Source organism: Ornithorhynchus anatinus, chromosome 12, assembly GCF_004115215.2.
Source record: "Ornithorhynchus anatinus isolate Pmale09 chromosome 12, mOrnAna1.pri.v4, whole genome shotgun sequence".
NCBI lineage: Eukaryota > Metazoa > Chordata > Mammalia > Monotremata > Ornithorhynchidae > Ornithorhynchus > Ornithorhynchus anatinus.
This window is the reverse complement of record NC_041739.1, coordinates 7,888,968-7,915,893: the sequence shown is the minus strand read 5'-3', so window position 1 is coordinate 7,915,893 and position 26,926 is coordinate 7,888,968. Positions and strand designations below refer to the sequence as shown.

At 45.1% G+C, this 26,926-nt stretch overlaps 1 protein-coding gene across 2 annotated transcripts in view; it reads left to right on the top strand.

Annotated features, from left to right (window-relative positions):
• The window catches only part of GALNT7 (polypeptide N-acetylgalactosaminyltransferase 7), a 122,527-nt gene that overhangs the window by 74,438 nt on the left and 21,163 nt on the right, over positions 1–26,926 (top strand). For both annotated transcript variants that reach the window (XM_029076912.2, XM_029076911.2), the window contains exon 3: positions 23,092–23,258. In XM_029076912.2, coding sequence (XP_028932745.1) covers positions 23,092–23,258 — 167 coding nt within the window. The remainder of the gene's footprint in view (positions 1–23,091; positions 23,259–26,926) is intronic.

The following is a 26,926-nucleotide window of genomic DNA, read 5'->3' as shown; positions in this document are numbered from 1 at the left end:
CAGTGTTTGGCATATAGTACGCACTTAACAAATACCATAATAAAATAATAGTAATGTGGCAAAGCCAGGATTAGAACCCATGACCTTGTGGCAAAGCCAGGATTAGAACCCATGATCCTGTGGCAAAGCCAGGATTAGAACCCATGACCTTCTGTGCTGTATCCACTATGCCATGCAATCCACATCCTCTGAATCTCAGGCCCAGCCTCTTTCCTCTAGGTCACCCTATTAGAAAAAGCATTTATCCAATATGTTGATAAATATATAGAAGGGAAATCTTGGTGGGAGAAGCACCTGGAGGGGGGAACTGTTTTAAGAAGAAGAGTTGTAACCACTCCAGGGAAAGAATAGGCTTCCTGTCTCCCACTAGGCCTTGTATCTGGTATGTCACCTGCTACAACCTGAAGAATCAGGAGAGCAGTATGGCTTAATGGATAAAGTACAGGCCTGGGAGTCAGAGGACCTGAATTCTAATCCCGGTTCCACCACCTGTCCGCTGTGTGACCTTAGGCAAGTCACTTTGACTTCTCTGAGGGCCTCAGTTACCTCACTTGTAATTAATTCTACTCCCTTCTTAGACTGTGAGCCCCATTCAATCATATTGATTCATTCAGTCATATTTATTGAGTGCTTACTCTGTGCAGAGCACTGTACTAAGCATTTGGAAAGTACAATTCAGCAACAAATAGAGGCAGTCCCTAGCCAACAACGGACTCCTTCCTGACATGTATATCTTGTGCCTACCCCAGTGCGTAGTACAGTTCCTGCCTTGCGTCCCCTAACCAAGAAGAGGAGCAGCTTGGCTCAGTGGAAAAAGTCCGGGCATGGGAGTCAGCGGTCATGAGTTCGAATCCTGATCCCGCCGCTTGCCAGCTGTGTGACTTTGGGCAAGTCACTTAATTTCTCTGTGCCTCAATCACCTCACCTGTAAAATGGGGATTAAAAACTGTGAGCCCCACATGGGACAACCTGATCACCATGTATCCCCCCAGCACTTAGAACAGTGCTTTGCACCTAGTAAGCACTTAACAAATACCACAATGATTATTGAGAGAAGCAGCGTAGCTCAGTGGAAAGAGCCCGGGCTTGGGAGTCCGAGGTCATGGGTTCAAATTCCGGCTCTGCCACTTGTCAGTTGTGTGACTGTGGGCAAGTCAAGTAACTTCTCTGTGCCTTAGTTACCTCATCTGTAAAATGGGGATGAAGACTGTTAGCCTCACATGGGGCAACCTGATTACCCTGTATCTACCCCAGCGCTTAGAACAGTGCTCTGCACATAGTAAGCGCTTAGCAAATACCAACATTATTATTATTATTATTAACCAAGTGTCTCACTGGGCTCTTAGCACTGATGTCTCGCTCAATCCCCTTACTCCCTCCTACCTTACCTCACTGCTTTCTTACTAAAACCTAAACCTCACACTTCACTCCTGAAATGCTGACTTATTCACTGTACCTCGATCTCGTCTATCTCACTGCCTACCTCTGGCCCATGTGCTGCCTCTGGCCTGGAACGCCCTCCCTCTTAATATCCAACAGACAGTGACTCTCCCCACCTTCAAAGTCTTACTGAAGGCACAACTCCTCCAAGAGGCCTTCCCCAAATAAGCCCTCAGTTCTTCTTTTCCCACTCCCTTCTGCATGGCCCTTGCTCTTAGATTTGCACCCTTTATTCACCACCACCCCCACCTCAGCCCTGTAGCAATTGCGCATATATCCATAATCCCTACTGAGGAGGCAACAAGAACCTCTCCTCCAATCTCCCTTAAATCAAATCGGGTTGCTCAAATGTGCCCAAAAAATAGCCTTGTGGCTAAGCTATACAACTTATTTTCAGGACTTCAAAATTGGCAGGCCTTTCCGTGTTCGTTTTTCCATGGAAAGGGGAACTGTGGAGAGTCTAGGTAATTGAAAGAGTCATTTGATTACTCTCCTCTTTTCAGAAAACTTTTTTTTTTCCAGGGCTTGGCTCCAGCAAGAAACTGAATGGCCTTGAATTCTGTGCAATCAATCAGTGGTATTTATTGAGCGCTTACTGGGTGTTAGCACTCTACTAAGCATTTAATAAGAATAATAATGTGGTCCTTATCAAGCACTTACTGTGTGCCAGGCACTGTACTGAGCGTTGGATGGATACAAGCAAATAGGTTTGGACACAGTCCCCATCCCACGTGGGGCTCACATTGTGAATACTCATTTTACAGATGAGGCAACTGAGGCACAGAAACATGAAGCGACCTGCCCGAGGTCGCACAGCCGCAGACAAGTGGCACAGCTGAGATTAGAGCCCCGCTCCTACAGTCTCCCAGCCCCGTGCTCTGTCCACCAGACCGTAATGCTCAAGAGAGTACCGAACAATAAAGAAGGTAGACACGATCCCGGCTCACAAGAAACGTACTGTTTAGTTCTATCTGCTTGTTCCTTCTGCTCTTCTCCCTCTGGGGAGAGGAGCTTGTGAGTGGTGATGGAATCAAAATAGGGAATCCGGCAGAGACTATATATAGAGAGATGCAAACCCTGGGAAACCCAGGTGCTGCATAACCAGCGGCATCTTTGCAGACAAACTGCAGAGCGCTAGAAGAGGATTGGCAGCCCTGAGAATTTTGACAGCGGGTGTTTGGAGTACTAAAATCTTCAAGGTTTTTTGTTTTTTAAAAAAATTTCCAACTCTTATTCCATGTGCTATATGTGGTTTTCTTCCTTGATCTCTCCTCGCCCACTCCCAACTGCCCAGTGTTTATTTTTAAGAGCCTTTTGGGTTCTAGAAAGGCAGGCAGAGTGAAGGTCCATATTGGAAGAACATAAAAGCACCTACCACCCTCCTCTCTACTGTTTATGGTTTTAAACAAGCAAGGAATAACCTTAGAAGCAGGACGGTCTAGTGGATAGAGCATTGGCCTGGGGATCAGAAGGACCTGGGTTCTAATCCTGGCGGTGATACTTGTCTGCTTTGTGACCTTAGGAAGGCATTTAGCTTCTCCGTGCCTCAGTTACCTCATCTGTAAAATAGGGATTAAGACTGTGAGCCCCAGGTGGGACAACCTGATAACCTTGCATCTATCCCAACGCTTAGAACAGTGCCTGGCACATAGTAAGCGCTTAACAAATACCATCATTATCATTATTTTTATTACAGGCACTTTGTCAACCTGATAATCTTGTATCTGACAAGTTCCTAGTAATAATGTTGGTATTTAAGTGCTTACTGTGTGCAGAGCACTGTTCAGTGCCTGGCACATAGTAAGTACTTTGCAAATGTCTTTGAACAGAAGATAGCCCAGAGGAACGATGAGCTATAGAATAGCCCCCAGGGCCCAAGCTTGGCCTTGGTCGAAAGCCACGCGGGGCTAGTAACTGTGGTACTTATTAAAGGCTTACTCTATGCCAAACACTGTGTAAAGAACAGGAGGGTAGTGGACAAATAAAAGAACAGAAATAATATGCTGCATTTGGATAGCTACCGTTTGGACACTTGATGTTCATCTCACCGTCAGCCCCACAGCACTTCTGTACATACCTGTAACTTATATCAATGGCTGTCTCACCCTCTAGACTATAACGTCTTTGTGGGCAGGGAAAGTGTCTACCAACTCTGTTGTATTGTACTTTCCCAAGCGCTTAGTTAAGTGCTCTACACACAGTGCTCAGTAAATGCCATTGATCGACTGAAGATAATCCAGTCACAGTCTCTGTCCCACATGGGACTCACAGTCTACAGGGGAGGGAGAACAGTTATTTAATCTCTATTTTATAGGAGAGGGGAAACTGAGGCATAGACAAGTTAAGTGACTTAAGTCCCACAGCAGGCAAGTGGCAGAGCCAGGCTTAGAACCCAGGTCCCCCGACTTCCAGACCGGGGCTCAGATGAATAGGAGAAGGGCTCATTCTGCTCACTTGGCAGCAGGTCTGTGATAAATACGATTGAGTGATTGAATGAGTGAATGATTGAATGAATGAGGCCCCTTCAGAGCCTGCCCTGGCTGGCTCCCCTGACTCCAATCCAATCTCCCAGAAGTTTCCAGGCTCAAGGTCACCCTGGAGATGGATGAACTGAAATTCCCCTGGGTTGATCCAATAACCAGGGGCTGAAGATGCAACGGCCTCTTCAGCCAAAAGCAGCTTCCACCCTTAACACCCTCCGCCTCAGGCAGCATCGTGGCCTAGTGGATAGAGCCCAGGCCTGGGAGTCTGAGGTCGTGGATCTAATCCCGGCTCTGCCACATGTCTGTGGTGTGACCTTGTCACTTCTCTTGGCCTCGATTACCTCATCTGTAAAATGGGGATTAAGACTGTGAGCCCCATGCGGGACCTGGACTGTGTCCAATCCGATTAATTTGTATCTACCCCAACACTTAGAATAGTACTTGGCATATAGTAAGCATGTAACAAATAGCACAGTTATTATCATTATTATTATTATTATCTCCCAGCAACTAAACCAAGAGAGCACCCCATTTCCTCACGGATGGGGTCATGTGGCACCAGCCAGTTCTAAAAGCAGCACTTCGAGGGCACAGAACCAGCACCCGTGTTCTTGAGGTAGGGGCTTGGGAGAGGAAGGGTGCTTCTTACCCGCCCAAAGTTGAGTTTTGATTTGGGAGGGGTTGACTCATGTTTGCAGACAAGTCAATCAATCAGTTAATTGAATTTATTGGGCGCTTACTGTGTGCAGGGAATATGTCTGTTATGATGTATTCTCCCAACCACTTAGTACAGTGCACTTATTACCATTGATTAATAAGAAACTTGGGAACCCATACCCAAACTAATAATAATAATTTTGGTTTTGTTAAGCACTTACTTTGTTCCCGGTACTGTACTAAACACTGGGGTAGATGCAAGCTAAGCGTGTTAGACATAGTCCTTGTCCCACATGGGGCTCACGGTCTTAATCCCCATTTTACAGATGAGAGAACTGAGGGCTAGTGAAGTGACTTGTCCATGGTCACACGGCAGACAAGTGGTGGAGCCGGAGTTAGAACGCAGGTCCTTCTGACTCCCAGACCCGTGTTCTATCCACTAGGCCCTGCTGCATCTCAGTTTGAAAGGGGTGAGAGTAGGAGGCTCCATGAAATACCACCAATTGATGAACAGGACTTATGCCTGGGTCCTTCCAGTTCCCTTTCTTAGTGGCCCAAAGTTAATACCATTTTCTAAGATGCTTGCTACAAACCTGGGAGTAATAATAATAAAAATAAGTATGGTTAAGTGCTTACTATTTACCAAGGACTTTTCTAAGTGCTGGGGTAGATACAAGTTAATCAGGTTGAACACAGTCCCTGTCCCACAAGGGACTGACACTGTAGGCCAACACTAGAAGGGGCCGGCCTCAAAATGAATGCGTCGATGTTTTATGCCCTGAGTTTAGGAATCTCCAAGCTTCATTTCCCAAAGCAATAGTTCAAAAGTAGCATTTCCTATTACCTTATTATGATCGTAACTTTGCAGACTTAATTCAATGCCCTCCTGCTCGGTAAGAAAAGTAGTACTTATGAGCAAGGGGCTCCCAAATTATGTTTCCCCAAACAGCTCTAATTTTGGATGTGGGTCAATAAAACCCTGACTACAGCCTTAGCCAACCCTATTTTCCCTGCATTTTTACCACAAGGCATCCAAAGGGGCTCGAGACTGCCTGCATCGCAGGCCTCTACCTAGTTTCTTCTGGGAGGAGTTCAACAAGCAGAGAAGTGTCCTGGCTTTGTAAGATTGGTGTCATCCAAATTCTAAATCTGTTCAACACCAGTTGAATCAAATCTTGGCTTTTTCCAGGTTTCTTCTTTAAAAAAGGGAAACTGTGCCGGGTGAAGTGAGAACTCTAGTTAAGGACTGGATTGTCATAGAAAAGCAGTGTGGCTTAGTGGATAGAGTGCAGGCCTGGGAGTCTGAAGGACCTGGGTTCTAATGCGTGTCTGCTGAGTGACCTTGAGCAAGTCACTTCACTTCTCGGGGCCTCAGTTATCTCACCTGTAAAATGGGGAGTAAGAGTATGAACCCCATGTGGGACAGGGACTGTGTCCAACCTGATTAACTTGTAATACTCTGCCGCTTGTCAGCTGTGTGACTGTGAGCAAGTCACTTCACTTCTCTGTGCCTCTGTTCCCTCATCTGTAAAATGGAGATTAAGACTGTGAGCCTCATGTGGGACAATCTGATTACCCTGTATATCCCAGAGCTTAGAACAGTGCGCTGCACATAGTAAGCACTTAATAAATACCAACATTATTATTATTATTATACTCCAGTGCTTAAAACAGTGCTTGGCAGATAGTAAGCACTTAGCAAGTACCATAATAATAATAATTATTATTATTTCACTAAAACCAAGTACCTGAACAAATGTAAAGTCCCAGTAGTCTTCGAACCTGTGATCCGTCTCTGAAAACTGAGGTTATGTTGCCATCCTACACCCCAAAAGCCCACAAAGAGTTTTCAGTGGTAACAAAGCACTAAATGCTGTCACGAAATTCCCCTGCCAAGTCACCATGCCTCGCTTTCGTTTCTCCCCCCTCCGCAACCTTTCTCACACCTTCCCTCTTCACAGCTGGCAGACCACTGTCCTCCCAACCTTCAAAGCCCTCCTGAAGGTCTGCATCTCCAGGAAAGCCTTTCATGATTCATATCTCATCTCCCCAACCTATTTCCCATCCCCACTGAGTCACCTGTGCCTCTGAACCCTCTCCCTGCAGCAACTGTAAATTCATTCAATCATATTTATTGAGCACTTACTCAATTTAGCGCTTACTAAATTGTGACAATGCCAGGCACACAGTGAGAGCTCAATAAATACAATTGTATGAATGAATGTACTAAGCACTGAGGTGGATACAGTGTCTGGCTCATAGTAAGCACTTACCAAAAACCATAATTACTGTCATTGTTATTACAAGGAAATAGGGGTGGATACAGACCCTGTCCCACATGAAGCTCATGGTCTAAATTCCCATATTACAGATGAGATAACTGAGGCACAGAAAAGTGAAGGGACTTGTCTAAGGCCACACAGCAGACAAGTGGCGGAGCCAGGATTAGAACTTAGATCCTTCCGACTCCCAGGCCCATGCTATATCCACTAGGCCACACTGCTTCTCTTCCTGTAATTTATTTTAATGTCTGTTCCCCTGCTAATAGAGGCCTGTGATCTTTCCACTAGACCAGGTCTCCAGCAGTGCACGGAAAAGCAGACAAGTGTTTGGTGATGAGACCGTGACCTCACTGTGGGCAGGGAATTTGTTGTTGTATTGTACTCTACCAAACGCTTAGTACAGTGCTTTGCACCAGCAAGCACACAATAAATAGGAGTGAATGAATGAGACATTGTGGCAGCTTCTAAGGAGGCATGTATCAGCTCTCAGGGTATCCAGCTTCTAAGAGCAAATGCATGCCTTATTCAGAGGGTTATAATCCTATCTAAGAATCCACCTTTAAAATGATCTACAAGAGAGCGCCCTCAAATCCCTCGTGCTGCTAGCTACTTCTCATCATCGCCTCGTCTCATCGCCTCGTCCTCCCTGAAGGCGGGGAGGTGCCAGGCACCCTGAGATTGCGTCTGTGGCAGAAGTGGCCACTGCTTTTATGTGGGCGGCAGACCAGTGAGTCAGTCAATCCTATTTATTGAGAATTTATTGTGTGCAGAGCACTGTACTAAGCGCTTGAGAGAGTCCAATACAACAATAGACAACGTTCCCTGCCCAAGATGAGTTTACAGTCTAGAAGGACCACATCCAGATCTTCGAGGGATGCTTAGACCAACCATTCTGTCCCTGATCAGAGAAAAGCCAGTGTCCATGACAGTTTGTTCTTTCTAATACAGAGACCAATTGGGTGTCTAAGCGTTTATTCTGTGTCCAACTCTGGGGTAGGTACCGGCTTATCAGATTGGACACAGCCCCTGTCCCACAAGGGCTCATAGTCTAAAGGGGAGGGAGAAAAGTAGTCCCCAGATGAAGAAACTGAGAAACTGAGAAAATGACTTACCCAAGAGAAGCAGCATGGACTAGTTAGAGCATGGTCCCAGAAGTCATAAACAGTGCTTTGCACATAGTAAGCGCTAAACAAATGCCATCATTATTATTATAAGGACCTGGCTTCTAATCCTGACTCCGCCGCTTGCCTGCTGTGTGACCTCGGGCGGGTCACTTCACTTCTCTGGGCCTCAGTTACCTCGGCTGAAACATGGGGATTAAGACTGTGAGCCCCAGGTAGGAAAGGGACTGTGTCCAACCTCATTGACTTGTATCTACCCCAGCGCTTAGTACTGTGCCTGGCACACAGTAAGGACTTAATAAATACCATTTAAAAAAAGGTCACACAGCAGGTGTGGCAATTCCCACACGCTTAGTACTGTGCCTGGCACTCAGTAAGGACTTAATAAATACCATTTAATAAAAAAGTCACACAGCAGGCGTGGTAATTCCCACATATATTGCTCCTTACATTACCCCTCCCCTCACCCCCAACTTGCCCCTAACAGTCTCTCTCCCTGAGATTGCGTCTGTGGCAGAAGTGGCCACTGCTTTTATGTGGGCAGCAGACCAGTGAGTCAGTCAATCCTATTTATTGAGAATTTATTGTGTGCAGAGCACTGTACTAAGCGCTTGAGAGAGTCCAATACAACAATAGACACGTTCCCTGCCCAAGATGAGTTTACAGTTTAGAAGGACCACATCCAGATCTTCGAGGGATGCTTAGACCAACCATTCTGTCCCTGATCAGAGAAAAGCCAGTGTCATCACAGGATCATTGTTAACTCTGCCTGCCTGGTCCCGATCCCATGCATTTTAGCCATTAACGTACCATGCCCGTCGCAGCCCCCAAAGAACATCAAGCATCCACCCCACCTGAGGTGCTTTGCTGGGTGTCCGACCCTCTAGGTGGTGTTGAAACCTGAATTCTTCCAGGAGGAAATCTGGCTTTTTGAACAGTTTCACCAGTGTCACCTACTAGCCACACCAGCGATAGGTCAGGGTCAACAATGAGGCCCAGAACTCTGCCAGCTTAGAGATGCGATGAACGACACCCTCAAATGTGGTGGCAGAGCTGGGAACCCCTAGTAGAAACAGAACAGGTTGAGTTGGAATATCTGGAAGCGAGTACCTGTTGTCGAGGAGAGGTTTAGAGGAAAATCATGCCACCAAGAGGGAGAAACCAAAACAACAGTGAAGGCTAGTCAGCTCGCTGGAGTTGTGGAGAAGTGGCATGGCTAAGTGGAGAGAGCGGAGGCCTGGGAGTCTGAAGGACCTGGGTTCTAATCCCTGCTCCATCACATATCGGCTAGGTGACCTTCAGCAAGTCGCTTCACTCCTCTGAACCTCGGTTACCTCATTCATAAAATGGGAATTAGTATTGTGAGCCTCGTGTGGGACTATGTCCAAACCGATTAGCTTGTATCTGCCCAGTGCTTAGTACAGTGTCTAGCCTATGATAAGAGCTTAACAATTATCGTTATTGAGGCAAGCTTGACCCCTTCACTGTTTGAGGACTTTGAAGGAGAAAAGATGATAGGAGGTGATCCTAGAAACAGTCTGACCTAGTGGAAAGAGCTCCGGCCTGGGTGTCAGAGAACCTGAGTTCTAATCCCAGCTCTGCTACTTGCCTGCAATGTGACCTTGGGCAAGTCACGTAACTTCTCTAGATTGTAAACTCATTTTGAGCAGAGAATGTGCCTGCTAAGTTTGTTTTAATGTACTCTCCCAAGCACTTAGTACACATAGTAAGAAATCAGTCCCTTGCCCACAAGGAGCTTACAGTCTAGAGGAGAGGTTTATAATTTTCTTTACTCAGTCAATTGTATTTATTGAAGACTTACAGTGTGCTTTATCCAGAAATGGAGTTATAATGTCTACACTATTCAGAGAAGATTTTTAACCTGTGTATTTCATTTTCAAGGCAGTGTTGATTGCTGAGAAGCAGCATGGCCTAGTGAATTGAGCATGAGCCTGGGAGTCAGGAGGACTTGGATTCTAATCCCAGCTCTGCCACTGTCTGCTGTGTGACCTTGGGCGAGTGACTTCACTTCTCTGTACCTCTGTTATTTCATCTGTAATTGAGAATTAAGGTTCTGAGCTCCATTTGGGACAGGGACTCTGTCCAACTAGATATGCCTGTATAGACCCCAGCACTTAGCACAGTGCCTAGCACAAAGTAAGCCCTTAACAGACACCACAGTTATAGTTGTTGTTGCCAAAGTACTGTGTGAAGCACCACAATAGGTACAAGGATAATTGGATCAAGACCCAGTTCCCGTCCCACCCAGGGCTCATGATCTGAGCAATAGTTGAGGACAGAGTATTCCTGATTATTTTTCCCCCGTTCTCACCTCCTGGCTTTTTCATAAATAAGAGTTGAAGAATCCATGTCTGGTAAATCCTAGGTGATGAGGAGGGGGCTGCAGAGAAAGAAGCATTTTGTTTAGCAGGCTCTTTCTCCTGTGACTCCCCTCTTGTTTGTTGTCACAGTGATTGCTGTCAGCGGGATCCATCACCCTGCAAGCCTCCGGGCTGTCAATGCCACATATTTCATGTCGCTTTCTCCAGTTAGTGAAAACTCCTTGTGAGTGGGGAACATATCACTTCTTTACTAATTGTGCTATTTAAGCATTCACTATATAGTAAGCATTACCACTCCCCTGGGGCCACACACCCACTCAAAAATCTGCATGCTTTATGCTCAGTGGCTTCCCCTCTCTGTACTTCATTTTAGTTTCTGTTTCCCCCTCTTAGAAGGTAAGTTTCTTGAGAGCAGGGACCTCTACTACCAACTCGATAGTACTCTCCCATGTCCCGAGTACAGTGCTCTTCACACAGTAAGCACTCAGTAAATACCATTCATTAATAATATAAGGGACGGAGGAGCAATGTGGGCCTAGTGGAAAGAGCGTGGACTTGGGAGTCAGAGGACCTTGGTTCTAATCCCGATTGAGCCGCCTGTCTTCTGTGTGACCTTGAGCAAGTCACTTAATTTCTCTGGGCCTCAGTTACCTCATCTCTAAAGAGGGGATTAAGACTGTGAGCCCTGCATGGGGCGGGGACTGTGATCAACCTGATTATCTTGTTTCTGCCCCGGCATTTAGTGTAGTGCATGGCACATGGTAAGCACTTAAAAAATACTATTAAAAAAATTTAAATCTCAGGTTAGTATAGGAAGTGGATAGCTGATGAATGAATCAGTCAGTGATAATGATTCAGTCATTCATTCATTAGTTGTATATATTGAACTCTTACTGTGTGCAGAGCACTGTACTAAGCGCTTGAGAGAGTACAGTACAACAATAAACAGACATATTCCCTGCCCAAAACAAGGTCACAGTACTTATGGTATGCAGAGACTGTAGTAAGTGCCTGGGAGAGTACAGCATGGTAGAGTTGGTAGATATGCCCCCTGCCCACAAGGAGCTCACAGACTAGAGGGATGAATGTGATATTTACTGGCTCATTATATTAATCGCAAATCAAGGCTGGTTAACAACAAATGTGATAAATTTTCACACACCCAATTATTTCCAGTCTATTTGAGGGGAGAATCTAGTGTTTGCTGTTTCCTGAAAACTCATTCGTCATAAAATCCTTTGTGCTATAGTTAAAAAATACCTCAGTAATGAGCAGGTTTAGTTGATAAATGAGCAGTGAAAGATGATAGGAAAGCCGGGGTTGCAAACTGATAGAACAAACACACTGCTACTAGGTGGCATTAACTCTCAAAACCAGTAAGAGCTTTTGTGGTACTTGTTAAGCACTTACTGGTGCCAAACACTGTGCGAAGCACTGGGGAGATACAAGAAAATCATGTTGAACATAGTCCCTGTCCCACATGGGGCTTACAGAAACAGGTATTTAACAGGGAAGATGTCTACCAACTCATATTATACTCCACCAAGTGCTTAGGACAGTGCTCTGCGCACAGTAAACACTCAAGTACCAGAGAAGCGGCGTGGCTCAGTGGAAAGAGTCCGAGCTTGGGAGTCAGAGGTCATGGGTTTGATTCCTGGCTCTGCCACTTGTCAGCTGTGACTGTGGGCAAGTCACTTAACTTCTCTGGGCCTCAGTTACCTCATCTGTAAAATGGGGATTAACTGTGAGCCTAACGTGGGACAACCTGATTACCCTGTATCTACCCCAGCGCTTAGAACAGTGCTCTGCACAGAGTAAGCGCTTAACAAATACCAACATTATTAACATTATTATTACCACTGACTTGATTGATTTAATCTCCATTGATCAAATGAGGAAGTGGAGACATAGAAAACGTTAAGCACCTTTTTAAAAATACCCAAAGCAGTACCTAATTCAAATGGATCTTTGAATGGAGAGAATCAGCTCTCCATTCTCCCAAGAGCTATAAAAGAATATACTAAATACAGTTTTTTGAAAATGTACTCTTCCTTTTGCATCACTTATGCACTTGGGTCTATACCCTTTAAGCACTTGATATTCACCCCACCCTCAGCCCCACAACACTTACATAAATATCCTTTTATCCTACCATTTCCCCAATCCCAAATTTATTTCATTGTCTTTCTCTCCCTCTAGACTGTAAGCTCCTTGTCACCAGGGTTTGTGGTTTCCAACTCTATTTCACTGTCCTATCCCAAGTGCTTAGTACAATACTCTGCACATAGTAAGGGCTCAATAAATACCATTAATTGATTAAACAAAATGGATTAATTTGAGAAATAATCACTGTAGGATTGTTTACCACATGCAAATACAATCCAGTCAGAAAGTTTCTGTTCCACATGGGAGTCACATTCTATGGGAGAAGGAGAATAGCTACTGAATCCCCATTTTACAGAATGGGAAACTGAATTTAAATTAACTTGCTCAAAGCTGTACAGCAGAGGCAGGATTAGAACTCAGCTCTTGCGACTTCCAGGCCTGGGTTCTTTTCACTAGGTCACATTGCTCCTCCCTCTTTCCCTGGGTCCCATTTATAGCCCTTTGTTACCCCAGAATAAGGACCCCAGTAGAGGTGCGAATGAGGAGTCTGAACTAACCTGACAGTTTGTGGGGGACATCTGGGAGAAGCAGTGTGGCATAGTGGGTGCTCTGCACATAGTAAGCGCTCAATAAATGCTATTGAATGAATGAATGGAGCACGGGCCTAGGAATCAGAAGGATCTGGGTTCAAATCCCAGTTCTGCCACCTGGCGGCAATATGAATTTAGGGAAGTCACTTAACTTCTCTGAGCCTCAGTTACCTCATCTGTAAAGTGGGGATTAGGACTATGAGTCCCATGTGCGACAGGGACCGCGTCTCCAACCCAAGTAGCTTGTATCTACCCCAGGGCTTAGAATAGTACTTGACACATAGCAAGCGCTTAAAAAGTACCATTATTATCATTATTATTACTATAATGTTTCCCTGAAGTGTGCAGAAAGATTCTGCCTGATGAATAAACGAATGATTATCCTTTCTGTCGTTGTGGTTTGCGAAGACACCTGTTTTTCTGTTTCTCTGGGTGAAACTGAAAGCCTGCTTGGCCTCGAGCTGAGTATATTTAAACGTTTCTGTTTGCCCTGAAAGGCTGAGTTTAACAAGTTGTACCTCCTGAAGGGCTTTCTTTCAGAAGACAGTCTGGAGGATGTAAATGAGTACATGACCTATGCCTGCTGGCAGTCATCTCTGTAGCCAAATGAAAATTTTGATGGGTCATCTCCCCCTCTAGACTGTAAGCTCATTGTGGGCAGGAAACACATCTACCAACTCTTTCATATTGTACTTTTCCAGCTGCTGAGTACAGTGCTCCGCATACTAAGCACTCAGGGGAGAAACAGCATGGCCTACTGGAAAGAGCGAGAGGACCTGGGTTCTAATCCCGGCTCTGCCAAGTACTTGCTGTGTGACCTTGGGCAAGTCACTTAACTTCTCCGTGCCTCAGTTCCCTGACCTGTAAAATGGGGATTAAATACCTGTTCTCCCTCCCGCTTAGCCTGTTAGTCCCATGTGGGACAGGGATTAACCTGTTTCTCATATTGTCCCCAGCGCTTGGTATAGGGCTTGGCACATCAATCAGAAAATCAGTGGTATTTATTGAGCACATAATGCACTAAGTGCTTGGCAGAGTACAATACAAGAGAAATAATAATGATGGTATTTAAGTGCCTACTATGTGCCAAGCACTGTTCTAAGCACTGGTAAGAATAATGGTATTTGTTAAGTGCTAACTCTTTGCCAAGCACTGTTCTAAGCACAGGGGTAGATCCAAGGTAATCAGGTTGTCCCATGTGGGGCTCACAGACTTAATCCCCATTTTACAGATGAGGTAACTGAGGCACAGAGAAGTGACCTGCTCAAAGCCACAAAGCTGACAAGTAGCGGAGGCGGGATTCGAATCCATGACCTCTGACTCCCAAGCCCAGGCTCTTTTGTAGGCACAGTCCCTGCCCACAGGGAGCTTACAGGTCTGATCTGATTGTGCAGTATCTACCCAATCAATTAGCCGAGGGCTTGGAACACAACAAGTACTTGACAAAAAACACAATTATCATTATTATTATCGTGGTAGTGTAAGTGTTTATTAAGTGCCGTGCACAGTATTAATTACTGGGAGGAGATGCATGAGTGAGAATTAGTCACGGTCCGGTCCGTGGCCCCCGAGGGACTCACAATCCAAGACTAAAGTGGGGCGTGGGAGCTGGCAACAGGCACATCAGGAAGATGAAAGAGTAAAAACACAGTAACAACATGACCCAGGCGATAACCGATGTGGTATGAACGTTAGGGAATTAGAGTTAGAGGAGCAGAATTTCAGGTTCCCTGCAGCCCAGATTCCAACAGACTAAAGCCGTAACCACAGCAGAGGTTGGTGGCGGGACCTGGTTGATTTCCGAGGAAATCAGCAGCAGCTTCCTGACATTTTAGAGTTGTGAAGGCAGCCCCTGAGGAGGAGGAGGGGGAGAGAGGGAGGGGAAGACCCTCCGTGGGCTTAGGGCATTGGCCTAGATCATAGGACGTGGTGTGCGGGGAACATGTCCACCAGCTGAACCTTAGACCGTAAGCTGGTTGTGGGCAGGGAATGTGTGTGTTGTTATATTGTACTCTTCCAAGCGCTCAGTATAGTGCTCTGCACACAGTAAAGACCCAAGAAATACGATTGAATGAATTGATTGAGTGAATGCTCTCCCAAGTGCTTACTACAGTACTTTGCATACAGGAGATACTGAGTAAATACTATCGATTGATTGGCAGGCCACAGCTCTGAGGGCAAGGGAGTGAGCGAGAACCTTAAAATTGTCCTCTACTGGACAATTGGATAGAGGCTGAGGTGACCTTATATTTACACTTAAAATAAGCCCTCCTTTCCTCTTCTCCCACTCCCTTCCAAGCCCCTCTTACTTGATCCTTCATTCATCCTCCCTTCAATCCCACAGCACATCAGCGCTTAGAACAGTGCTTGGCACGTAGAAAGCACTTAATAAATACCATCATTATTATATGTATTTACTTGTATAAATCTGTAATTGATTCTCTCCACGGGAGGGTGGAACCTCCCCCACCAGAGGGGCATACCCCAAAATCGAGGGGGGCCCCAAATCGATGGGTGTACCCCAAAATCAGCGTGACTCGGTGGAAAGAGCACGGGCTTTGGAGTCAGAGGTCATGGGTTCGAATCCCAGCTCTGCCACTTGTCAGCTATGTGACTGTGGGCAAGTCACTTAATTTCTCTGTGCCTCAGTTGCCTCATCTGTAAAATGGGGATGAAGACTGTGAGCCCCATGTGGGACAACCTGATTCCCCTGTGTCTACCCCAGCGTTTAGAACAGCGCTCTGCCCATAGTAAGCACTTAACAAATACCAACATTATTATTATTATTATTATGTCTGTCTCCCCCTCTACACTGTGAACTCATTGAGGGCAGGGAATGTCTGTTTATTGTTATACTGTAATAATAATAATAATGTTGGTATTTGTTAAGCGCTTACTATGTGCCGAGCACTGTTCTTGTACTCTCCCAAGCGCTTAGTACAGTACTTTATGCACACTAAGCACTTAATAAATAAGATTGATTGAATGACCTCTTAAAGCAGGCAAGCTGGGCCATCTTTGGCCTTCCAAGGCTAGAAGTTTCTCTCCCAGGTATCCCGTTCTCACCTGCCTCGACTTGAACGCAGATAAAGAATAGCCGGCTCTGAAAGTCGATCTAAATTGTGAACTGCATCTGAATGTTGATGTAAATTTTGTCCTGTGCTGATTTATCTGGCCACTGGATGTCAGCACAGTTCCACGTAGGGTGTAAATATTTTTTTTTTCCCCTGCATTGTTTATTGGTTGGAACTAAGCAGAGGAGGAATGGGGAGAGGGAGTGCTACTTTAAAGTTCAGACTCTTCTTTATTCATTTTGGAAGAATGTGCTTGTCGTTCAAGGCTGCTGATTTTCTACAAACGATAAAGGTCATTGGGAACGTGCCCATCCGTCACCGTAAATGACAGCGTAGAATTGTGGGGAAAGAACCTGGGTGTTTTAAAGTTACCATATTGCAACCCAGCAGCGTGCAATGATTTGTTTTATTACCAGTCTCCCTGTATAGAGTGTCCCTGAAATGAGATGAAGCCTCTTGGAGGAGAAGGTGCTTGGATTTATTAGGACTATCTCACCCCCAGTATATTATTCCGACTGTCGCAAGGTACCTTGAGAGCACATTTAGGCAGCAATGACTTGCAGTTTAGAAATGGGAAGGCTGAAGGAGATTACATTGGCAGAAATTAGATCTGCAGTTCAAAATCTGAATGCGCGGTGGTTTTGTGTCCAATTCAGAGGTGATAGAATTAAAACCTGCTTTAAGGTAGGAGAATGCTGCTTGATGACTTGAGGGTGTTTTGTAAACTCAGGCTTTTGTTGCACAGTTTTTTTGACGATTTTCAGTCTGTTGTAGAAGTGAAATCTTGGTCTTTGCATTTGAGCATTTACACATCCTGCCTCCCAGAACTGTCACAAAAACACAAACAGGAAATTTATGCTTAAAATAAGGCCAAAGCTATTGCTAATCACATGACTGTGGTATATGTCTGCTGGGTGACCTTGGGCAAGTCACTTCACTTCCCTGTGCCTCAGTTACCTCATCTGTAAAATGGGGATTAAAACTGTGAGCCCGAGGTGGGGCAGAGCTTGCATTCAACCCGGTAATCTTGTATCTGCCCCAGTGCTTAACAAATACCATCATCATCATCATTATTATTATTAATTATATGTAAGTGGTGGACTTGATTTTGTGAGGAGGGATGGCGTGGGTGGGGATGATGAGATACCAACTCCGTCACAAGAAGCAGCGTAGCCTAGTGGTTAGAGCCTGGGCCTGGGAGTCAGAAGGACCTGGATTCTAATCCCGGCTTCGCCACTTGTCGGCTGGTAACCTTGGGCAAGTCACTTCACTTCTCTGTGCCTCAGTGACCGCATCTGTAAAATGGGGGTTCAGACTGTGAGCCCCATGAGGGACAGGGACTGTGTCCAACCTGATTAGCTTGGATCTGCCCCAGCGCTTAGAAGAATGCTTGACACACAGTAAGTGCTTAACAAATACCATCATTGTTATTATTACAATAAAGGATTTTTCATAAAGGGCAGAAGAGACTCAAGCTTTTTTCTAAAATTCTATTCATGCAATCATATTTATTGAGCACTTACTATGTGCAGAGCACTGTACTAAAAATAATAATAACGATGACATTTGTTAAGCGCTTACGATGTGCAGAGCACTCTTCTAAGCGCTGGGGTAGATAGAAGTTGATGAGGTTGTCCCACGTGGGGCTCACAGTCTGAATCTCCATTTTACATATGAAGTGACTGAGGTACAGAGAAGTTAAGTGACTTACCCAGAGTCACACAGCTGACAAGTGGAGGAGTCAGGATTAGAACCCATGACCTCTGACTCTAGCATTCTGATATTTCTGATATCCTTGGTGTGAGACCACCACAAAAGAGCAGCTCACAAGGTGCCATAGGATTTTGAAAGGGCAAATACAGACAAACAGAAGTTTACCATAAATCTGTACCCCAGAGGCACCTATCTTTTCCCTCCCGCCCCCGCAAAAGCCTTCGGATTCTTGATTCAGTTCCAGCTGGCGTGGCGTCTTAGAGTTCACTTCACTACGGATTATGTGGTGGGGTGGAGAGAAACCCTGCCAACTAGGAGCTGGTTAAAAACTCAATACGAAACCACATACGCGCTCCTTCCGTGGGCTTGGGAGCTGCCCCCGGCTCCTGGCCAAGGAAGATAATAATAATGTTGGTATTTGTTAAGCGCTTACTATGTGCAGAGCACTGTTCCAAGCGCTGGGGTAGATACAGGGTCATCAGGTTGTCCCACGTGAGGCTCACAGTCTTCATCCCCATTTTACAGATGAGGGACCTAAGTCACTGAGAAGTGATTTGACCAAAGTCACACAGCTGACAAGTGGCAGAGCCGGGATTCGAACCCATGACCTCTGACTCCCAAGCCCGGGCTCTTTCCACTGAGCCACGCTGCTTCTCAAAGCCGTGCAAGACACCGGCTCCTAAGCGGACCCATTCGTCGGGCCCGATGAGCGCCCGGGGTTGCAGCCAGCCTGAATCACCCAGCGAGCTGAGAAATTCTAGAGGGGGAGATGTGCTCAGCCGCGGCTCAGGACAGGAAGAATCCTGTCATCGAAACTCGGGTTGTTTTTCCCGAGGTCTGCGGGTGAGAGTGGCTGGCGGTTGGAGGTGGAAGAGCCCACCTTTCGGGAGACCGCCCCTTGCCGTGCCACGTATTGGCAGAGGCCAGTTTGTCAACAGGCCAAAGACCGGGTTGGGAAGGCACTGCACCTAAAAGAAATCAAGCCTTGAGAAGCAGCGTGGCTTAGTGGAAAAAACACGGGCTCGGCAGTCGGAGGACGTGAGTTCTAATCGCGGCTCCTCCTCTTATCTGCTGTGTGACCAGCCACTTCTCTGTGCCTCAGTTGCCTCATCTGTAAAAATGGGGATTAAGACTGTGAACCCCAGGTGGGACCAAACTTGTATCTACCCCGGCGCTTGAAACAGTGCTTGGCACATAGTAAGCACTTAACAAATACCGTAATAATAATAACGATAGGCCGTGGAACGAGAACTTCTGTCGCACGGACTCGGTTCTGCTGTAGCCTGGGCCTTCAGGGTGCATGATGATGAGGACGTGACTCGAGAATTAGGAAAGGTTTTTTTGACAAAGTGCACCAACCTGGATAATGATAATAATAATGCTAATGGTGGTGGTATTTGTTAAGCGCTTTCTATGTGCCAAACACTGTTCTAACCACTGGGGCAGATACAAGTGAAGCCAGGTTGGACACAGTCTCTGTTCCACATGGGACTCACAGTTCAAGTAGGAGGGAGCAGGATTTAATCCCCATTTTCCAGAAGAATTAACTGAGGCCCAGAGAAACAGTGTGGTTTGGTGGATAGAGCATAGATATGGAGTCAGAAGGACCTGGATTCTAGTCCCGGCTCCACCACGTGCCTGCTGTGAGACCTTGGGCAAGTCTCTTAACTTCTCTGGGCCTCAGTTACTTCATCTGTAAAATGGGGATTAAAAGTGTGAACCCCATGTGGGACAGGGACTGTGTCCAACCTGATTAACTTGTATCTACCCTAGTGCTTAGAACAGTGCTTGGCACATAGTAAGGACATAACAACTACAATTATTCATTCATTCATTCAGTAGTATTTATTGAGCACTTACTATGTGCAGAGCACTTTACTAAGCACTTGGAATGGACAGTTCGGCAACAGATAGGGACAATCCCTGCCCAATGACGGGCTCACAGTCTAATCGGGGGAGACAGACGGACAAAAACAAGACAACATAATCACGATAAATACAATCAAGGGGATGTACACCTCATTAACAAATAAATAAGGTAATAAAAATATATACAAATGAGCACAGTGCTGAGGGGAGGGGAAGGGAGAGGGGGAGGAGCAGAGGGAGAGGGGGCTTAGTTGAGGGGAGGTGAAGGGAGAGGAAGCAGAGGGTGGAGGGGGAGCAGAGGGAAAACGGGTAACTCAGTTTGGGAAGGCCTCTTGGAGGAGGTGAGCTACCATTATTAATATTATTACTATTAAGTGACTTTCCCAAGATCACATAGCAGACAAGAGTGGGCAGTAGCGCGTGGTTTAATGGCTTGGGAGCCAGAGGACATGGGTTCTAATCCCAGTTCTGTCACTTGTCTGCTGTGTGACCTTGGGCAAGTCGTTTAACTTCTATGCCTCAGTTACCTCATCTGTAAAATGGGGATTAAAACCGTAAGCCCCCCTTGGGACAACCTGATTACCTTGTATCTATCCTAGCGCTTAGAACAGGGCTCGGCACACAGTAAGTGCTTAATAAATGCCATAATTATTTTTGTAATTATTAAATGGCAGAGCCAGGATTAGAACCCAGGTCCTCTGATTCCCAGTCCCATGCTCAGCGCTTAGAACAGTGCTTGGCAAATAGCAATCATTTAACAAATACCATCATTATTATTAGTATTATGCTCTTTCTACTAGGCCACACTGCTTCTCTAGAGAAGGAAGGGATGTTAAGTGAAGGGATGGCCTTCTTTGCACTGGGATAAATCTGCTCTTCAGATTCTCCTGAGTGTTAATATAAGTTAGCATTTATATTGCTTTCTGTCTCCCCCTCTAGACTGTAAACTTGTTGTGGGCAAGGAATGTGTCCTTTTGTTGTTATATTGTACTCTCCCAAGTGCTCAGTACAGTGCTTTGCACACAGCGCTCAGTAAATGCAATTGAATGAATGCCCCTGGACACCACGATACTAGGTGGCCTTGCCCAGCTAGATAAGCTGCTTCTAGCAGTGTGAGATAATGAAATGAGATAATGAAAATGTGGTATTTAAGTGTCGTCTTTGTTCTGAGCTCTGTCCTAAGCACTGAGATAGATTCCAGATAATCAGGTCCGGTCGCAGTCCTGTCTCTCATGGGATCACAGTCTAAGGGAGCGGGAGAGCAGGTATTAGATCCCCATTCTACAGATGAGGAACATGAAGGGACTTGTTCAGTATCACATAGAAAGCAAGTGGCAGAGCCGAGATTAGAACCCAGGTCCTCTCTTTCCACTAGACTATACTGCTTCTCAGGGAAAGTGCTAAAGTATGAGCACTAAAAGCTCACCTCCAGGAGGCCTTTCCAGACTGAGCCCCCCTTTTCCTCTGCTCCTCCTCCTCTCCCCATCGCCCCGACTCACTCCCTCTGCTCTACCCCCCTCCCTGCCCCACAGCACTTGTGTATATATGTACATATTTATTGTTCTACTTATATTATTAGTGATGTGAATATATCTTTAATTGTATTTATTTATGCTGATGCTATTGATGCCTGTCTACTTATTTTGTTTTGTTGTCTGTCTTAGCCCTTCTAGACTGTGAGCCCGTTGTTGAGTAGGGATTGTCTTTATTTGTTGCCGAATTGTACTTTCCAAGGACTTAGTACAGTGGTCTGCACTCAATAAATACGATTGAATGAATGAATGTGGGCCCTTAAACGTGTCTTCTTTTTCACAGTTTTTTCCTCCCCTCCACTCTCTTCTTTACCTTCATTGCCTAGAAGGAGAGAAACAGACTGTAAACTGTAACCCCTTCTAGATTGTAAACTCGTGGGTGCAGAATGTGCCGTTCTACTTTTATATTGTACTCTCCCAAGAGCTTAGTACAGTGCTCGGCACACAATAAGCGTTCGATAAATAAGATCGACTGACTGACTAAACTCGTTATGGTCAGGGAACGTGTCTTCTAGTTGTGTTCTACTGTCCCAAGCGCTTAGTTCAGTGAGCACTCAGTAAATGGCATTAATTGATTAATTGGTCAAACAGCTTGAAAGCATCTCCTTAGATCCAAGAGTCAGGATAAAGAGAGTCTGGTCAAATGCGTGAAGTAGCATGGGAACCCTTTTCTTGCAGAACCAGATGAGTTCAAACCAGAAAGCCCATCAGGAGAAAACTAGGACTTCCCCGCAGCCTGTGGAAGGAATTAGAGTCAGGCAATTCCGTTTCTCTGAATCACCCGGAGAGTCACTGGGAAAAGTCGATTCCCAAGCCAATGTTCCTTTGACCTGGAGGGGCTACCGGCTTGTCAGGAAGCGAGCCTGGCTCGAAGCTCCCAGCTTCCATCCGAAGAGCAGGCTTGGAATCACACTCTGTCTGCCGTCATTTGGGTGTATATATACAGATGTTCCTTGAGTTTCTGTCCCTTTTCTTTTGAATACTGTTTCTTAAGTACTTGCTGTGTGCCAGGGACTGTACCAAGCACTGATAATCAGGTTGGACACAGCCAATGTTCCACATGGGACTCACAGTCTTAATCCCCATTTTATAGATGAGGTAACTGAGGTACAGAGAAGTAAAGTGCCCAAGGTCACATAGCAAATAACCGGCGGAGCCGGGATTAGAACCTGGGTTCCTCTGCCTCCCAGACCCCTGCTCTTTCCACTTGGTCGCACTGGCCTTCTCTTTTTTTTTTTTTTTTTTGATTTTTTGAGTGGTGTTTGTTAAGTGCTTGCTATGTGTCAAACACTGTTCTAAGCGATGGGGTCGATTGAAGTGAATTAGGTTGAACACAATCCATAGGTGGTTTACAGTCTATACAGTCCCTTGCAGCTTGTATTGTACTGGATGGCAGACAGGAAGGAGACTAGCAGAACTGTAAACTCACTGTGGGCAGGAAATGTGTCTGTTTATTGTAGTATTGTACTCTCCCAAATGCTTAATACAGTGCTTCGCACACAGTAAGTACTCAATAAATACGATTGAATGATTGAACGAATTAGTGAACCATGGGGGACGTTGGATCTGGGAAACTGTGTACTCCATATCCTGCTCAATCCTGCCCAATAATAATAATAATTATGGTACTTGTTAAGCGCTTACTATGTGCCAAGCACTGTTCCAAGTGCTGAGGTAGGTACAAGGTAATCAGGTTGGACACCGTCCCTTTCCCACATTGGGCTCACACTATCAATCCTCGTTTTACAGATGAGGTAACTGAAGTCAGAGAAGTGAAGTGACTTGCCCAAGGTCACACAGCAGACACGTGACAGAGCCAGGACTAGTGCTCTATCCACTGAGCCAAGCTGCTTCTCAATAATCTTATTAAAATCTTTTTCAGATGCAAGTATTGGCATTATGATGAAAACCTGCTCACTTCCAGTGTTGTTATTGTCTTCCATAATGAAGGATGGTCAACTCTCATGAGAACCGTCCACAGTGTCATTAAAAGGACACCAAGGAGATACTTGGCGGAAATTGTGCTGATTGATGATTTCAGCAACAAAGGTAAATGTTTTTAGAATTAACACTGAACCTCATGGTTCGAGCAATTTCAGAACTGCGATTGTCAGATTTTATTATTATTGCTTGGTTTACATGAATGGTAATAATAATTGTGGTACTTGTTAAGCTCTTGCTATGTGCTAAGCCCTGGGGTAGATACAGTTACAGTCAGAGGAGGCACTGGGGCTCATAGTCTGAAGTGGAAATATTTAATCCTTATTTTACAGATGAGACGCAGGGAAGTAGTCAGTCGTATTTATTAAGAGCTTATGTGCACAGCACTGTACTAAGTGCTTGGGAGAGTACAATATAACAGTAAACAGACATTCCCTGTCCACAGCAAACTTATGGTTTAGAGGGAGAGACAGACATCAATATAAATAAATTACAGATATTTACATAAGTGCTGTGGGGCTGGGTCAAGGGATGGATATAGGGAGTAAGTCAGGGTGGTAACAGAAGAGAGTGGGAGAAGCGAATTGCCAAAATCACGCAGCAGGCACGTAGTGGAGTTGCGATTAGAACCCAGGTGTCTTGACTCCCAAGGCCTGTGCTCTTTCCATCAGCCTATGTTGTTTCTTAATAAATGACAAGTGGATTTTTGATCAATGCAAACAGTGGTCTTAGCATTTTTATAAGCTACCCACAGTCAAGCCACATTGTTTTGTTGAAAAATGAGATGTTACATCGTAAACTCCTTGAAGACAGGGATCATGGATCCTATTGTTTACTAATCCTATTGTTCTCTCCTGAGCGCTTAGTACCATGTTCTGCACAAACAATAGTTTCAACTGGAGAACCAGCCCTAGCTTGGTTGCTTTTCCCTTCTGTCCCTACAGTTGCGGCAGGTGGAGGAAAGTGTGAGATTAAATCCCCCCGGGATCATGGTTGTCCGTTGGACAAGTCCCAGGATGCTCTGAGACAAATGAGCAAGAGCGAGTGAGGCTTGGTGCAAGAGAACTCAGCCAGCCTAGATAGAAAAATCTCAATCTGGGGGCATTTGGGTATTTTCTGACATTGCCCGAGAAAGTCTACAAGAAATCCAGGACCATCCCAGCTACACACAAATGCCTTAATTATTAAATGAGGCCACGCAGCCACGCCCAACTTTACACAATAGGATTTGTAATAGCTGACATAAGTAGATCTATTTGGGAAGGATCGGGAAGTGGGGCCTTCAGTTCCGCTTCACGTTTTTCACCTTGGATTTGAGCAGTTTCTGTCAGAATATTTATCGGTAGGCTTAAAGATGTTCTCTCCAGCAGAGCGAACTACACAGGGCGCCATCAATAATCACCAGGTCAGAGACCATGAGCTCCTTCAGCAAGGTGTTTCACACACTTGGGTGATGATATCGGAGCAAAATTTGACAGGAAAGATAGAGCCTCTTTTTCTATATGGAGGTGGTTCTACCAAAGCTCATTTTGTTCTAAGCTTGATTTAAGCTCCCAGATAAAATGAAAACATCTACTGTCATTTTTATGGAGGTTTTTTATAAAAGAACCCTCTATATCAGCTGTAAGTGTAGCTGTGAAGAAGGGCTGGTTGGTCTTGGTTCTACTTTGAAAAGGAAAAATTGATTTTTTTCAGGGTTTTTTTCATCTGAAATTAATTTATTTCTGTAAGTAAATATCCTTGTTCATAAATCCGTGTGGAAGAATTTGAATGCCAAACACAATAAATGTCAAGAAAATTGAAACCACTATAGTTCCAAACTCACATCGGCTCATCAGATGAGACAAACATAAAATTATTAATCTTAGGCCTCCAAAAAACCCTAAGTCTATGTCTGTCACTGAAATGAAATGTGACTCTCTGGAGAATAGCCAGGATACTTAGCCCACATGATAGCATTGAAATGTTATGGCTTTACTGAACGTAGATTTTTTTTTTTGGCCAACTCGTTCCAAAAGGCACTCTCTCAGTGTGCGAGTTTTGTTTCTCGGTCCATAAATTGGGATATGACTTAATGTAGTTTCAAATCATGGACAGAACATGTGAGTTGAGACAGAGCAGTGGAAAGACTAAACAAGTCGCTCAAATTAAGTAGGTCTAGGCACCCCTAACCCATCTTACACTCACTTCCCCCCTGAAATGGAACTTGGTGAGGGAGTGGCAGATGGTAATGGTCAGAGCCTTCATCTCACTCGCAAGAGACATGGCTGAGGAAGTTCAGAAATAACCAAGCGGCTTTCCTTTTCGTGCCTCTTTGGGCAAAAATTTTTCTGGGTCCACCTCCAGAACTTTAGTAATAAAAATTTGAACTTGTGATTTCTTTCCTGGAATAAAAGGATAGCTGGCTATGGGGGTATCAAAATGGGCCCTCATTGTAAGTCAAGATGTTGTCTGAGACAGGCACGGCTGCAACTTCAACTGGAAAGCAGGGAAAAAGTAGCCTCCAATAATGTAAATTTCCTCTAACCAGTAATGCAGAGTTATAGAATTGAGAGAACTGAAGGACACTTAAAACAGTGCCCTGCACACAGTAAGAGCTCATCTGAATGAATGAACTGAAATATTTGTATTTGTGAAATATTTATTATGTGGACGATAATAGTAATTGTGGATTTTGTTAAGCCCTTATTATCTGCCAAGCACTGTACTAAGCCCTGGGATAGAGACAAGATAACCAGGTCCCACAGGGGGCTCCCAGTCTAAGGAGGAGGGAGAACAGGTATAGAATCCCCATTTTGCAGATGAGGAAACCGAGGCACAGAGAAGTTAAGTGACTGGGCCAAGGTCACAAAGCAGGCAACTGGAAGAGCCAGGATTATTAGAAACCAGGTCCTCTGACTCCCAAGCCCATGCTCTTTCCACTAGGCCACACTGCTTCTCAAGCACTAGGATAGATATGATGCATTCAGATAAGACATCTCTGTCCCACATGGGGAAGGAAGAACAAAGTATTTAATCCCCATTTCACAGATAAGGAAATTGAGACACAGCTGAAAGATCTCCTTCAGTTTTGAAAATGCATATGCTTGGACCATCCTGAAGGGAAAAATGGACCTCCAAATGAAGTGAGGAGAGCAACCCATTCAGGGCCATGTCAATCAGTCAATCACTGAGCTCCTACTTTGTGCAAAGCACTGCACTAAACGCTTGAGAGAGCACAGAAGAGTTAATAGACATGATCCCTGCCTTCAAGGAATTTTCTGTTTTGATGTTAACCTATCACACGACTTTTTGGTGTGAAACATTTTACACGTATTTTACCAAGTCCAAATAAATTTGCCAGATACCTCCTTTGGGATCTGTAGACACCAACAGAGGGCCGAGAATGAAATTTCGACTAAACTCAGTCCTAACTGTGGCCTTCAATGAGAAGCATCTGAAATTCTTGTTTTCCTATTCGACGAGGACTTTAAAATCGGAAACGCCTCGTCAGCTGTTAAGTAAGCTGTTAATTACTGAGTTATCGGGTCACGATTAACTTGTTGCCTCCATGACCTGAATTCTGATTCTTTTCACGTAAACTTTTCGTGTTTTCTGTGGAGTTTTCCTTCAGAGGGGCTTTTTGCGTTTTTCCTCCCCCAAAACTCTCTGAGGGGAGGAACAGCTCACACAGTCTTCTCCTCTGTAAAATGGGGATGAAATAAATATCTGTGCTCCCTCCCCCATAGACTGTGAGCCCCACGTGGGACAGAGACTGTGAATAATCAGATTACTTT